The sequence below is a fragment of the Babylonia areolata genome, chromosome 7, assembly GCF_041734735.1.
Source record: "Babylonia areolata isolate BAREFJ2019XMU chromosome 7, ASM4173473v1, whole genome shotgun sequence".
Taxonomy (NCBI): Eukaryota; Metazoa; Mollusca; class Gastropoda; order Neogastropoda; family Buccinidae; genus Babylonia; species Babylonia areolata.
This window is the reverse complement of record NC_134882.1, coordinates 53,651,000-53,666,618: the sequence shown is the minus strand read 5'-3', so window position 1 is coordinate 53,666,618 and position 15,619 is coordinate 53,651,000. Positions and strand designations below refer to the sequence as shown.

At 43.8% G+C, this 15,619-nt stretch overlaps 1 protein-coding gene across 1 annotated transcript in view; it reads right to left on the bottom strand.

Moving 5' to 3' along the window:
* LOC143284112 (uncharacterized) overlaps positions 1-15,619 on the bottom strand; it is a 140,986-nt gene that overhangs the window by 16,581 nt on the left and 108,786 nt on the right. Inside the window, exons 3-4 of the mRNA XM_076590766.1 lie at positions 13,009-13,125; positions 1,761-2,149 (exon numbers count right to left, since the gene is read on the bottom strand). Of these exons, the coding sequence (XP_076446881.1) occupies positions 1,761-2,149; positions 13,009-13,125 (506 nt within the window). The remainder of the gene's footprint in view (positions 1-1,760; positions 2,150-13,008; positions 13,126-15,619) is intronic.

The following is a 15,619-nucleotide window of genomic DNA, read 5'->3' as shown; positions in this document are numbered from 1 at the left end:
AACCTGTGTAGAAATGTTCCTGTAACCTCACATGGTTGGGGACCATGGTACATGTTGTGGAGTGTACAAATGTCCCTGTAACCCCACATGGTTGGGAACCATGGTACATGTTGTGTGTAGAAATGTCCCTGTAACCTGTGTAGAAATGTTCCTGTAACCTCACATGGTTGGGGACCATGGTACATGTTGTGGAGTGTACAAATGTCCCTGTAACCCGTATAGAAATGTCCCTGTAACCCTGCATAGTCAGTGACCATGGCACATGGATGATGATGGCTTCAGTCTGTCCTGTTGTTCGTGACGAGAACCCTGGCGATCTTGCTGGTGCACCGTGCACTATGCCTGTCATGGCTGTGCTCTTCAATGACAGCAGGTTCAGACAGCATGTTGGTCATTGTGGAATCTGTGTTCATGGAGCAGGTTCAGACAGCATGTTGGACATTGTGGAATCTATGTTCATGAAGCAGGTTCATACAGCATGTTGGACATTGTGGAATCAATGTTCATGAAGCAGGTTCATACAGCATGTTGGTCATTGTGGAATCAATGTTCATGAAGCAGGTTCAGACAGCATGTTGGTCATTGTGGAATCTATGTTCATGAAGCAGGTTCATACAGCATGTTGGTCATTGTGGAATCAATGTTCACGGAGCAGGTTCATACAGCATGTTGGACATTGTGGAATCTATGTTCATGAAGCAGGTTCATACAGCATGTTGGACATTGTGGAATCTATGTTCATGAAGCAGGTTCATACAGCGTGTTGGTCATTGTGGAATCAATGTTCATGAAGCAGGTTCATACAGCATGTTGGTCATTGTGGAATCAATGTTCATGAAGCAGGTTCATACAGCATGTTGGTCATTGTGGAATCAATGTTCATGAAGCAGGTTCATACAGCATGTTGGACATTGTGGAATCAATGTTCATGAAGCAGGTTCATACAGCATGTTGGACATTGTGGAATCAATGTTCATGAAGCAGGTTCATACAGCATGTTGGACATTGTGGAATCTATGTTCATGAAGCAGGTTCATACAGCATGTTGGACATTGTGGAATCTATGTTCATGAAGCAGGTTCATACAGCATGTTGGTCATTGTGGAATCAATGTTCATGAAGCAGGTTCAGACAGCATGTTGGACATTGTGGAATCTATGTTCATGAAGCAGGTTTATACAGCATGTTGGTCATTGTGGAATCAATGTTCACGGAGCAGGTTTATACAGCATGTTGGTCATTGTGGAATCAATGTTCATGAAGCAGTTGGTTGTGGAATCAATGTTCATGAAGCAGTTGGTTGTGGAATCTCTGTTTACGTGGACCCCACGCTGTTCATCTGTGTAATCCGAATGACAAACTGGAAATCTGTCGACTTCATGGGTGCTGTTTATAAGAACAACATTGACAATGCATTCGCTCTGTTCTCTTAGAATCATATTTACAATCAGAATAACCTATTCATCTCAGTAAGAAAAAACAGGTGTCTGTAAGGGGTGCACCTTCTTCATGATACCGTGACATTGAAGCTATTCGTTTGTATAAAAGAAACTGTGACGTTGCTGAACAACTGAAGTACTGTTACGGAATGCAACAACTGAAAACGACAATGTTATGACTACATTCACGCTCTGCTCGTGATAGAGGTCAACACGCTCATATACAAAAAACATCAACAAATAAAGGCAACGAGCATTCACAGAAAGAGTTAAATCAAGGGATAGAGACAGCAGGAGGCCACACTGAGGACGCCAACAGACCTGAAGGTGATGTAGCTGTTGTTGAGGTTGTCCTGGGGCCCCTCGATGCAGGAGATGCTCTGGTACATTCTGCTGGTGTCGCCGATGTTCTCCCACTGGTCGTCCGTGTTGTGCAGGATCTTGACGACGAAGACGATGAGCAGGATGAAGACGAGGCAGCCGTTGAAGTAGGAGACATAGAAGGTGGTGCCCAGTCCGCCGATCAGCGAGTAGGACCCGAACAGCGTGGCCATGATCAGCACGGAGTACTCGTCAGAGGCGTTCTTCGTCAGGGACTGGATGGTGGCCTTGCCTGCCAGCAGCACGCCGATCGTGATCACCACGTTGGTCAGGATGGCGAAGAAGGAGAACACGATGTGCGCGCGCTTTCCGAACCTGGCGTGGATGATCTGTGGACATGAAGGATTGGGTTATCACAGTGTATGATGATCTGTGTGCATGGATTGGGTCATCACAGTGTATAATAATCTGTAGATGATCTGTGGACATGGATTGGCTCATCACATTGTATGATGATCTGTGTGCATGGATTGGATCATCACAGTGTATGATGATCTGTGTGCATGGATTGGGTCATCACAGTGTATAATGATCTGTAGACATGGATTGGGTCATCACAGTGTATAATGATCTGTGTGCATGGATTGGATCATCACAGTGTATGATGATCTGTAGACATGGATTGGGTCATCACAGTGTATAATGATCTGTGTGCATGGATTGGATCATCACAGTGTATGATGATCTGTGTGCATGGATTGGATCATCACAGTGTATGATGATCTGTGGACATGGATTGGGTCATCACAGTGTATGATGATCTGTGGACATGGATTGGGTCATCACAGTGTATAATGATCTGTGTGCATGGATTGGGTCATCACAGTGTATGATGATCTGTGGACATGGATTGGGTCATCACAGTGTATGATGATTTCTGGATGATCTGTGGACATGGATTGGCTCATCACATTGTATGATGATCTGTGGACAAGGATTCTGTTATCACATTGTATGAAGATCTGTGGAAATGAATTGGGTCACCGCATTGTATAATGATCTGTGGACAAAGGTGAAGAGATCGGTGGGTGAAGAGATGGATGGACAATGTACAGATATGAAGAGTTGGGTGGGTGAAGAGATAGGTAGACATTACACGAGTACAGAAATGAAGAGTTGGGTGGTGAAGAGATGGGCGGACAATACATAGGTACAGAGACGAAGTGGTGGCAGGGTGAAGAGATGGATGGACAATACATACGTACAGTGATAAAGAGATGGGTACCCCGAGTGGGTGGATGGGTGAAGGATGGCAATTCTTGCTCTGTATATTGCTGTTTACTGTTACTGTTACTTATTGTTATCTTTATAGGTTGTTGTTAGTGTTGTGAAGTTTTATAGTTGATGATGATCTTATGGATACTTACACTTTAACATGTAACAGTTTACGTGCATGACCGTTTGTTTATTACCCAGCCATGAAGGCATCCATACTCCGTTTTGGGGGTCGTGCATACTCACAGTTGGTAACATTCTCCAAGTCATCCATTCATGAATTAAGTAAATATTTACTAACATGCAAATAAATAATTGTATGAATTTCACTATTCAAAACATATTTCATTTTGTTTCTACCACCCCTAAATTAAGGTCTTAGGTCTTAGAATGTAGATTGTGTTGAGAAGGTACCTATACAAACCTCTTTTTATTTATTTATTTATTTATTTTTTACTGAATTCTGACAGCCGTGAAAAGACTTACTTTGCAAACCAAGACAAACAGGTTGTACAGAACGAACGATCCGTGCAGAACTTGAACTCGAAGCACTCAGCCAAAAGATATCGTCGACAGTTGGGCATCAGGTGCCAGCTGCATTTCTTGGTTCTAACTTTTTGACAGTGACACATGACTAAATGTCTACGTTGACCGAACTACGCCATTGGTCAATTCCATACTACACACAGTAGCCGGTTACGACCATACTAGGCTCTTCCGTCCGATCAATACAACTGGCTCCAGGCTCCTGACCTTAAGACTGCACTCCATTTCAGACAGCAGCACTCTTGTTTTTTTCTCCTCACTGGCATCACCGTGACACAGACTTGCGCTGTTATCTGTTCATCTTGGCTCTTCCGTGGTAATGATATCGAATATTAATGTTGCACGTCCCCTCTCCCTTTGACGTCATGCTTGTGCTGTTCACTGCCCGTTTCATTGATTCCATCGAAACGTTATCAAGGGTTAATGCTGTCTACACCGTCCTTTCGATATTCCATCATCATTTCAATCCTCTAGGTGTGTTATCTTGGCTCACGATGTCTTCCACAAGAGACAATCACGGCTGCCGATGAGCTGTTTCTTCATGGTCCTTGTTTTTCTGTCGGTCTGTCACCCGATCTGTTTTGCTTGTTCTCTTAGCCTTTCGCCATCAGACGTATTATCGCATTTATCTATTCATTCATATTTTCACTTTACCTTAAGTACGAAATCGAAGTCTAAGTTGGTATGGTATTAAAAAAGGTCAAGATTCACTGGATAATTAGATGTCAATTTGGTCTAAAAATACCGTTTTGTGACGGAGAGAGAGCTACTGATGGCCAGGGAAAGAGAGAGAGAGAGGAGGGAGAGGCACAAAGATGGAGACGCAGAGAGAGACAGAGACATGCACAGAGAAGGAGAGAGAGAGAAGGTGGGGGGGAAGACGGAGACGGAGACAGAGAGACAAGCATACAGACAGACTTGACAGAGAGAGAGAGAGAGAGAGAGAGAGAGAGAGAGAGAGAGAGACAGACAGACAGACAGACAGACAGACAGACAGACAGAGGCAGAGACAGAGAGACAGAGACAGACAGACAGAGAGAAAGACAGACAGAGGTAGAGAGAGATGAAGAGAAAGAGAGACAGAGAGAGAGACAGACAGAGAGAAAGACAGAGAGAGACAAGGACAGACAGAGGTAGAGAGAGAGATGAAGAGAAAGAGAGACAGAGAGAGAGAGAGACAGAGACAGACAGAGAGAAAGACACACAGAGAGAGAGATAGGCAGACAGAGGTAGAGAGAGAGATGAAGAGAAAGAGAGACAGAGAGAGAGACAGAGACAGACAGAGAGAAAGACAGAGTCTCTTCAATGCCTCATATAAATACATGGCCAAGTTTTGTTGGGTAAGCTCATGTTTTGACGACATGAGCAGATTAAATCTAAAAGCACAGAGATGTTTATAATATTTAGGTTGAATTAATCTTTGTCTGAGGTCACTCAAAGCAGACAGAGGTAGAGAGAGAGAGAGGAAGAGAGAGACGGAGGGAGAGAGCGAGAAGGAGAGAGATAGAGACAGAGACAGAGAGTGAGAGAGAGGTACAGAAACCAGATAACCTTTCCATCACCACGCCTGGCTCCTTTACAAGATAACTTTCACGACCACACCGAGAGCGTTTTAACTCTTTCCCAGCCACGCCGACACAACACCTCAACACACATATTTCCCTGTTTTAACTCTTTACCAACCACAAAGACACCACACCTCAGCTTACATTTTCCCCTGTTTTAACTTTTTCCCAACCACACCAACACCGGCCACACCTCAGCTTCAAACTTTCCCTGTTTTAACTCTTTTCTAACCACACCGACACCACACCTCAGCACTCAACTTTCCCTGTTTTAACTCTTTCCCATCCACATCAACACCATACCTCAGCACACAACTTTCCCTGTTTTAACTCTTTCCCAACCACACCTAAGCGGACAACTTTCCATGCAACGGCCTGACAGCCAAGAGAGTTGCGCCACTAAAGCCAGAACTGTCATGGCCGATGATCAATGAGCCCAGCAGTAATGAAACCACGTTCTCTCCCCTTCCCCGTCATCTGCGTCGAGTAGGAAAGGTTATTCCCCTTTGCCCTCACGACGCTCCATCTTGTGCATGGCGACCCTAAATCCCGGACAGCGTCAGGCTTCAGATTTGTTCCCAAATCTTCAATTTGTCGGCTGCTTCAAAACAGTATTAGGAGAGATTCCCCGCCCTGCCAAGCCTGGTAGGATTAGGGTTCCTTTTTTTACAGGGTTTGTATAAGCGACATGTGTAGGGATATGTCGGGCGTTGGGGAAGAAATAATATACGGACTGGCTGCTGCTTGTTATCATTGTTGCAAAGGTTATTATCATATTACTTTAATGACTTTATGTTATGTGTCATTGTCATGATACAGTCTTAACAAAGTCGAAGACAACTTCATGACAGCGTATATGTTTTGATTAATTAATTAATCTATTTATTATTCATTTATTTATTCATTTATCTATTTATCAAATACAATGTTGTTTTTGACAGACATGCACCACAGCAGCTTGAAAAATGCATTTGAAAATTCGATGTTTCAGAAAAACAAGTTACAATAATTTAGTGGTTTATAAACGACAGCTTTGATTTTAATTTAAAAAAAAAAAAAAAAAACCCCCATGGAATTGCACATGCACGAAAGCACAGCTGGTTATGAGTATTGATCATTGCATACACCGCTGTTTCTTTGTTGGTCACTGTAACTGTTTTCTTGTTCCTTTGTTGGTCACTGTTACTGCTGTGTTGTTGTTCCTCTGTTGGTCACTGTTACTGTTGTCTTGTTCCTATGTTGGTCACTGTTACTGCTGTGTTGTTGTTCCTCTGTTGGTCACTGTTACTGTTGTCTTGTTCCTATGTTGGTCACTATTACTGTTTTCTTGTTGTTCCTCTGTTGGTCACTGTTACTGTTGTCTTTTTGTTCCTCTGTTGGTCACTGTTACTGTTGTCTTGTTGTTCCTCTGTTGGTCACTGTTACTGTTGTCTTGTTGTTCCTCTGTTGGTCACTGTTAATGTTGTCTTGTTCCTCTGTTGGTCACTGTTACTGTTGTCCTGTTGTTCCTCTGTTGGTCACTGTTACTGTTGTCTTGTTCCTCTGTTAGTCACTGTTATTGTTGTCTTGTTGTCTTGTTCCTCTGTTGTCTTGTTCCTCTGTTGGTCACTATTTCTGTTTTCTTGTTGTCTTGTTCCTCTGTTGGTCACTGTTACTGTTATCTTGTTGTTCCTCTGTTGGTCACTGTTACTCTTATCTTGTTGTCTTGTTCCTCTGCTGTTTTGTTCCTCTGTTGGTCACTGTTACTGTTGTCTTGTTCCTCTGTTGGTCACTGTTACTCTTATCTTGTTGTTCCTCTGTTGGTTACGGTGACTGTTGTATTGTTCTTCTGTTGGTCATGTTTCTGGTGTCAACAGAGTGAAGTGTTTAGAAGGATGATATATATGTAGAAGATCTGAAAAATACGGTGGCATATTATTATAACAAAGACACTGAAAGCAGAGCCCAGCCATTGTATACTGAATTCTAGCCTTCACAGAAAACCAGTGAAGTGTTATGAGCAGTGACGTTGAACTCTCATGCCCGCCGCTTATCCAGAAGAGAAGAGAGCTCACAAAGTATTTACGTTCTTTTTGAACGGATGTGAGAGCTGCAGGACAGCCACAGGAGGAAAGAAGAATAGAACTTTGGTGCTGCAAGTCGGGGGATAAGTGCAGGACGCCTGTAAACTGCCTGCCAACCCATCTAACCTGGAAGTAACGATCGTCTGGACCATAACAACCACCACTGGCACTAACAGAACCAGTCCACGATACCGACACGTGAAGGCCTCGGTGAACTGCAAACAGCTCAGGTTCTTGGGCTGACAGAAGGTTCTGGTCTCCAGGACTGGGACGCGGTTAGGGACATGATCGGTTTGATGGGAGACGTACTAATCTGCTCTGATGGAGTGTGCGTGTACAAGGACAGATTTCATCGTTTATGTTATCATCCCCCGTTCACTGGGTACATCAACTGGGGAAACGGGGGAAACGGATGGGGGTGGGGAGAGAGAGAGAGAGAGAGAGAGAGAGAGAGAGAGAGAGAGAGAGAGAGAGAACTCAAAACTCAAAACGTTTTTATTCAAGGATTGAGATTTTAGGCATTGCCTATTCTTCCAATCTGTCCTGGTTACTCTACATCTATTACAAATAGCACACACATAAATGAAGGGAAAAGGTATTCAGGGATAGAGAGGGAGAGAGAGAGACAGACAGACAGACAGACAGAGACACAGAGAGAGAGAGAGACAGACAGACAGACAGACAGAGACACAGAGAGACAGACAGACAGACAGACAGAGGAGAGAGAGAAAGGGGTGGGGTCAAAAGTTACATCAAAAAAGAAAAAAAAAGACATATCAAAGAAAATGGCATGAACAATAACAAAATACATGTACCAACAAGTATGAGATGCATGAAAAGAAAATGTTGGTAATATGGGAGATGGACAGAGGGAGAAAGAGAGAACCAGACCAGTAACAAAAGACATGTTTTAATGTGGGTAAACTGGATAAGCTGAAAGCTTTTCTGCACCATGCCCTCACAAACAAAAAAAAAACCAAAAAAAAAAATCAGCGTGGATACGAAAGACAGTATGGAAAAAGTCAAGGGAAATCATGAAAGATGACATGGAATTTCTCACACCCACACCCACCCACACACACTCGTACCCACCCACCCACCCACCCACACACACACACTCGTACACACACACACACACACACACACACACACACACACACACACACACACACACACACACACACACACACACACACACACACACACACACACACACACACACACACACACACACACACACACTCGCACACTCACACACACCCACACACACACACACACACACACACTGGGCAAAGCAGCAGGTGTGGAGTGGCCTCCACCAAGGAAGACAGACTGAAGGAAACGAGGAAGGTCCGGAACAGAAAAGAGGCAGAAAGAAAGAAGACAAAAAGACAGAAAGAGCGAAGGAAGAAAAGAAGGGAAAAAATAAGGCAGGAAAAGAAAGAGGCAAAAACAGATTTGGACTTAAAGAGAAGTAGAAATGGAAAAAAAAAAACAAGGATAAAGAGACAAATGTGAGAGCGGGGTAGGGTTTGGTAGGGGGATGTGGGCACACACACACACACACACACACACACACACACACACACACACACACGGGGGGGGGGGGGGGCGAGTGGATATTCAGATTCAGATGGATTAATCGTATTTGGGCAACAGGCCTATATACAGTCAATAAAAAAAGGAGTAAATAATGGCCGGGAGGGGACACGGACAGCGGATCCAGATGAACACAAATGTGTACTAGATATAATAAATGTGCACACTACAATGGTTCAAGGATAATCAATGCTATTGAAATGCTCGTACTCGTTTTTGTGTGTGTTTTTTTCCAATTAATTACAAGTTCGAATATACTATGAGCCAGGCAGCACAGTAGTATGCTGTCCTATCAAATTCACATATCGATTACACGTATCAAACGTTAACCCAAGGAGTGATGCACTTAAAACGTGCACTCAAAACTCACGTGGAGTGATGGCCTAGAGGTACGCGTCCGCCTAGGAAACGAGAGAATCTGAACGTGCTGGTTCGAATCACGGCTCAGCCGCCGATATTTTCTCCCCCTCCACTAGACCTTGAGTGGTGGTCTGGACGCTAGTCATTCGGATGAGACGATAAACCGAGGTCCCGTGTGCAGCATGCACTTAGCGCACGTAAAAGAACCCACAGCAACAAAAGGGTTGTCCCTGGCAAAATTCTGTAAAAAAAAAAAAAAAATCCACTTCGATAGGGAAAACAAGTAAAACTGGACGCAGGAAAAAAATACAAAAAAATGGGTGGCGCTGTAGTGTAGCGACGCGCTCTCCCTGGGGAGAGCAGCCCGAATTTAACACAGAGAAATCTGTTGTGATAAAAAGAAATACAAAATACAAAAAAGTTGATGCATGTCAGTCTTCATAACATGATTTTCTTCTCTTGATTGCATGAAGAACAAACTTGGAGACAGATGGGGTACACAACACGGGCAAAAACCGTTTTCTTAGATCAGTATAGTAAGGACATATAAAAAGGAGATAACGCTCGTCTCCTGTGACATATATTTTACAGTGTCTGCTTGGAGAGTTAGCGCTAAATCAGTGCAGGTTGGTGTTTTTGGGAGGACGCCTATTCTAAGTTGTTTCAAGGCAACTCTAAAGCAGTAAATATCTACTGTACTTAATATACTTAAATACAATTATTAAAAAAAAATATTCTTGAATAAGCAACACAACACATATCGGTCCTTGGCCTGCAGTGATTGAGCTCATTCCTGTATGTACATGCCAAGTAGTCTTTATTTAAACATGCGTACAAAAGTGGGAACTTCATCGGCTCCCTGTTGTAACTATACAAGACAGAACCCGCTCACAGAGAGGATTTTCCGGATTCTTGAGGCCCAACATTCCGTTTCTGTCTAAGGTTAACAACAGTTCATATGCTTGCTTAGGTAGTCTGCTTTGATACATTTTAAGTAGTCTAAAGCAATACATTGTGCTTCTTATTGTAAAGTTTATAAATAGTGGGTACCTACCTAACTCGCTGTATATCAGTTTATTTTGAGACTTTATTGGTACTCTCAAGTAATGTTTGCAAGCACTAAGATGAATTCTTTCAAGGCTGTCAAGTCTGGATAAACCCCAAATTTCTGATAAATACAGAAGAACTGACTGAATTCTGGCGTAAACAATTCTGAAGATTGTTTCTTGAAACATTTCGTTTAAGGTAATAGAAGCTGTGTATAGAAGATACTCTGCCTTCTTCCCTTTGCTAACAAGATGATTAGTTCCCTTCTTTCAACTTAACTTAGAAAAGTAAACTTAAATCTAGGTAGCAGTATCCCAACCTCTATAAGATGATTATTTAAATGCCATGTTTCATTTTTTGATAGACAACCACGTTTTCTAAAGACAATGTTATATTGGTTTTGTCCACATTAACCTCTAGATTCAAGTTTATGCAGCAGTTCTGAAGGCAGTTCAGCTGATTTTGCAAACCCCATGGGGATGCTGCTAGAAGTGTGACGTCATCAGTGAATAACAGTATGAACAACTCCATCAGATCAAGTAACATTTGAATTTCTGTGTTTACCAACTTCGGTCATCTGTAGTACAAGTTGATCAATGAATAACGAGAATAATGTAGGGCTTAAGACACAAACTTGGCGTACGCCTTTCGTTGTTTGCTCTGACTCATGATGATAGACTGTATAAACAGCACAGTAATTTTTCCTCACAAAGCCTTCTTTTTGATATGTCAAGTAATTTTCCATGATGTACTGAGTCGAATGTCCTTTTGAAACCTACAAAAGCATAAAGTGCAAAGATGTGGTCAACTGTGGAGTAGTTTTCTCTGAAACCTGCCTGTTCTTCGGCAAATGTGCTGTTCTTTTCTAACAGTTTATATAATTTGTGATTTAGAATGATGTATAATACTTGCTACCAACGCTGGGTAAGGATATGTCTCCCGGGGAACCTTTCTTAAAAATAGGCACTATGATTGCTTTCGCCAATAGTAACCTTTATTGAAAATGGTGTTGAATAGTTCTGTTCTGCCAATGCGACTGAGAATCAAGGAACAGACAAGCTGAGAGGTTGCTTCAACAGTCAGATATGGTCGAATGGTACGGATTTTTTTTTTCAGTTTGAAGTTTGCAATTTTGCATATATTACTAACATGGTCATGCATGGACAGAGCTGAATCAAGGTATGCACCCAGGTTTCTGATAGAATTTTGAAAGTTGACAACAGCATTGCAGAGAGTCAAGGTATGGTCTGAAATATGAATAAGCACAGAACTAGAGCCTACAACAATGGCTTCTGTCTGGACGTAATTGAGTCTGAGCTTGTCAGTCAGATCTATTCCTTCACTGCAACAATGAACATCTCCATGTTTTTGAAAGAACTTGGGGAAGAAGCTTTTGTGAGTTTGGTGTCATCCGCAAACTTGTGAAAATCACATCGGTATTCACTGATGATGTCGGACATGGGCTGAGTGCACAGACTAAAAAGTACTGGACCAAGAACTGAACCTTGGGGAACACCATATCGAACAGGAAGAGGTCTGGGATATTGAGATGAACACTCTCTGAGTGCGACTGAAAAGATAAGATTTGAACTGTGTGAGAGCTGTTCCAGAGATTCCAAAAGCTTGATGAAGACGGTCGAGAAGAATATCATGATCTAATGTGTCAAAAGCTGCCGAGAGATCGAGCACACACAGAATTGAGACTTCTTTCCTGTCTGCACAGGACATTAATGTGTTAGACATGTGTCAGAGGGTTGTTTCGGTAATGTGATTCTGTCTATATGCAGATTGGAACACCACAAGAAGGTCACTGGACAACAAATGACTGAGGAGTTGACGTAATACTACACTTTCGAGTAATTTCAATAGAAAGGGTAAGTTTGAAATAGGTCTGTAGTTTTTCAGGTTTTCTTTGTCAAGACCAGGTTTCTTGAGTGATGACCCATATACACTGGGGAAGTGATGGATAAAACTCTGGTGTTATTTCAAGTTGGTCTGGAATAACCCATATACACTAGGGGAGTGTGTGTGGAGGGGGGGGGGGGGGGATTAAACACTGGTTTTATTTCAAGTTGGTCTGGAATAACCCACATACACTAGGGGAGTGTGTGTGGAGGGGGGGGGGATTAAACTCTGGTGTTATTTAAAGTTGGTCTGGAATAACCCATATACACTGGGGGAGTGATGGATAAAACTCTGGTGTTATTTCAAGTTGGTCTGGAATAACCCATATACACTGGGGGAGTGTGTGTGGGGGGGGGGGGGGGAGGGAGGGTGCGGGATGCTGGGGGGATAGAAGTGTGGTGTCAGTTCAAGTTGGTCTGGAATGACACATATACACTGGGGGAGTGCAGAGGGAGGTGGGATGGGGGGTTAAAATTCAGCAAGGAAGGGGTCAGTATTTACCAGGCCTAGTTTACCCTTCAGGTCTGTCAGTCCACGTTTTTCTCACGTAACAAGAAAGCGGGGGATGTCACCCTTATTATAATTTTATTTTATCAAAAAACATATTCTCTGTGATTGGGGTTGGGTTCTTGTCTTTTCCCAACACAAATCTCAAAGAAAAACGAGAGAGTGAGAGAAGACAGAGGTTGAGGGTGGGAGGACGAAAACAACAACGATTATAATGATGGTGACATCAGTGGAGACGTCGACGGTGATGGCACATGATCGATCGTTTTTTCTAAGATGTGTGTGTGTGTGTGTGTGTGTGTGTGTGTGTGTGTGTGTGTGTGTGTGTGTGTGTGTGTGTGTGTGTGTGCAACCCTGACTCAAGGTGAAGGTCAAACGTACCTGCAGGTAAGTTTTGGCTCCCGGGGCCTTGGTCTTGAACTGCACGGAGAAGATGGGGAAGATGAAGATGTTGGCGATGATGCCCACCGAGTACCAGAAGGGGCCTGCAATCCCATTCTGAAACACACAGTTCAATCAATTATTGTCCATCCACCCCGTTCTGAAACACACACAGTTCAATCAATTATTGTCCAGCCACCCCGTTCTGAAACACACACAGTTCAATCAGTTCATGTCCAGCCACCCTGTTCTGAAACACACACAGTTCAATCAATTATTGTCCATCCACCCCGTTCTGAAACACACACAGTTCAATCAGTTCATGTCTAGCCACCCTGTTCTGAAACACACACAGTTCAATCAGTTCATGTCCAGCCACCCCGTTCTGAAACACACACAGTTCAATCAGTTCATGTCCAGCCACCCTGTTCTGAAACACACACAGTTCAATCATTCATGTCCATCCACCCTGTTCTGAAACACACACAGTCACAGTTTCCAGCCACCCTGTTCTGAAACACACACAGTTCAATCAGTTCTTGTCCATCCACCCTGTTCTGAACACACACAGTTCAATCAGTTATTGTCAATCCACCCCGTTCTGAAACACACACGGTTCAATCAGTTCATGTTCGTTCATTCCGTTCTGAAACACACACAGTTCAATCAGTTCATGTCCAGCCACCCTGTTCTGAAACACACACAGTTCAATCAGTTCAGGTCCAGCCACCCTGTTCTGAAACACACACAGTTCAATCAGTTATTGTCCAGCCACCCTGTTCTGAAACACACACAGTTCAATCAGTTATTGTCCAGCCACCCTGTTCTGAAACACACACAGTTCAATCAGTTCATGTCCATCCACCCTGTTCTGAAACACACACAGTTCAATCAGTTCATGTCCATCCACCCTGTTCTGAAACACACACAGTTCAATCAGTTATTGTCCATCCACCCCGTTCTGAAACACACACAGTTCAATCAGTTATTGTCCATCCACCCTGTTCTGAAACACACACAGTTCAATCAGTTATTGTCCATCCACCCTGTTCTGAACACACACAGTTCAATCAGTTCATGTCCATCCACCCTGTTCTGAAACACACACAGTTCAATCAGTTCATGTCCATCCATTCCGTTCTGAAACACACAGTTTCCATTCAGTTCATGTCAAGCCACCCCGTTCTGAAACACACACAGTTTCCCATTCACTTCCACCTGTTTCTACTTGTTACTCTGCATCCAACGCCTGGATGGTTTCAGTACTGGGCACAACAGCGGACTGAGAGAGGGAGAGAGTGAGGGAAACATAAGTACTTGAATGAAGGAGCGAGTAACTGGGTGAACCAACTCCCCCCCCCCACCCCCCCCCCCCCCAAAAAAAAAAAAAAAAAAAAACCAGGAAGAGAGAGCGATTGTTCAAGTGCGTGAAACAGACCAATGGTATGAAGTGAGTTGTGTGCGATGACAGTGCGTTCTGAGTGAATGATCGATACAGAAAAGAGTAAACAGGCGAGTGTGTAATGATGAAACGAGGGAAGAAAAAAAAAGACTTTAACACAAAACGGAATATTTCACTTAGCTGATTAGTAAGCAAGTGGTAGGGTACCGCATAATTTGCATATGTCATTTTCGTCTGCGAGTTGATTCTGTCAGCTTTAACCGTCACCCCGTCTTTCGTCACCTGGTCCCCCATGACACACTTCCGTCCTCCGTTATACGTTGACAGCGGCTGACTGCCCCTCATCCCTCATTTCTCTATATCCAGCGATTGATTGTCCCTCATCCCTCATCTCTATACACAGCCACTGACTGTCCCTCATCCCTCATATCTCTATAGACAGCCACTGACTGTCCCTCATCTCTCTATAGACAGCCACTGACTGTCCCTCACCCCTCATATCTCTATAGACAGCGACTGTCCCTGACTGTCCCTGATCCCTCATATCTCTATACACATCCACTGACTGTCCCTCATCCCTCATATCTCTATAGACAGCGACTGACTGTCCCTCACCCCTCATATCTCTATAGACAGCGACTGACTGTCCCTCACCCCTCATATCTCTATAGACAGCCACTGACTGTCCCTCATCCCTCATCTCTCTATACACAGCCACTGACTGTCCCTCACCCCTCATCTCTCTATGCACAGCCACTGACTGTCCCTCACCCCTCATATCTCTATAGACAGCCACTGACTGTCCCTCATCCCTCATCTCTCTATGCACAGCCACTGACTGTCCCTCATCCCTCATCTCTCTATGCACAGCCACTGACTGTCCCTCACCCCTCATCTCTCTATGCACAGCCACTGACTGTCCCTCACCCCTCATCTCTCTATGCACAGCCACTGACTGTCCCTCATCCCTCATCTCTCTATACACAGCCACTGACTGTCCCTCACCCCTCATCTCTCTATGCACAGCCACTGACTGTCCCTCACCCCTCATATCTCTATAGACAGCCACTGACTGTCCCTCATCCCTCATCTCTCTATGCACAGCCACTGACTGTCCCTCACCCCTCATCTCTCTATGCACAGCCACTGACTGTCCCTCACCCCTCATCTCTCTATGCACAGCCACTGACTGTCCCTCACCCCTCATTT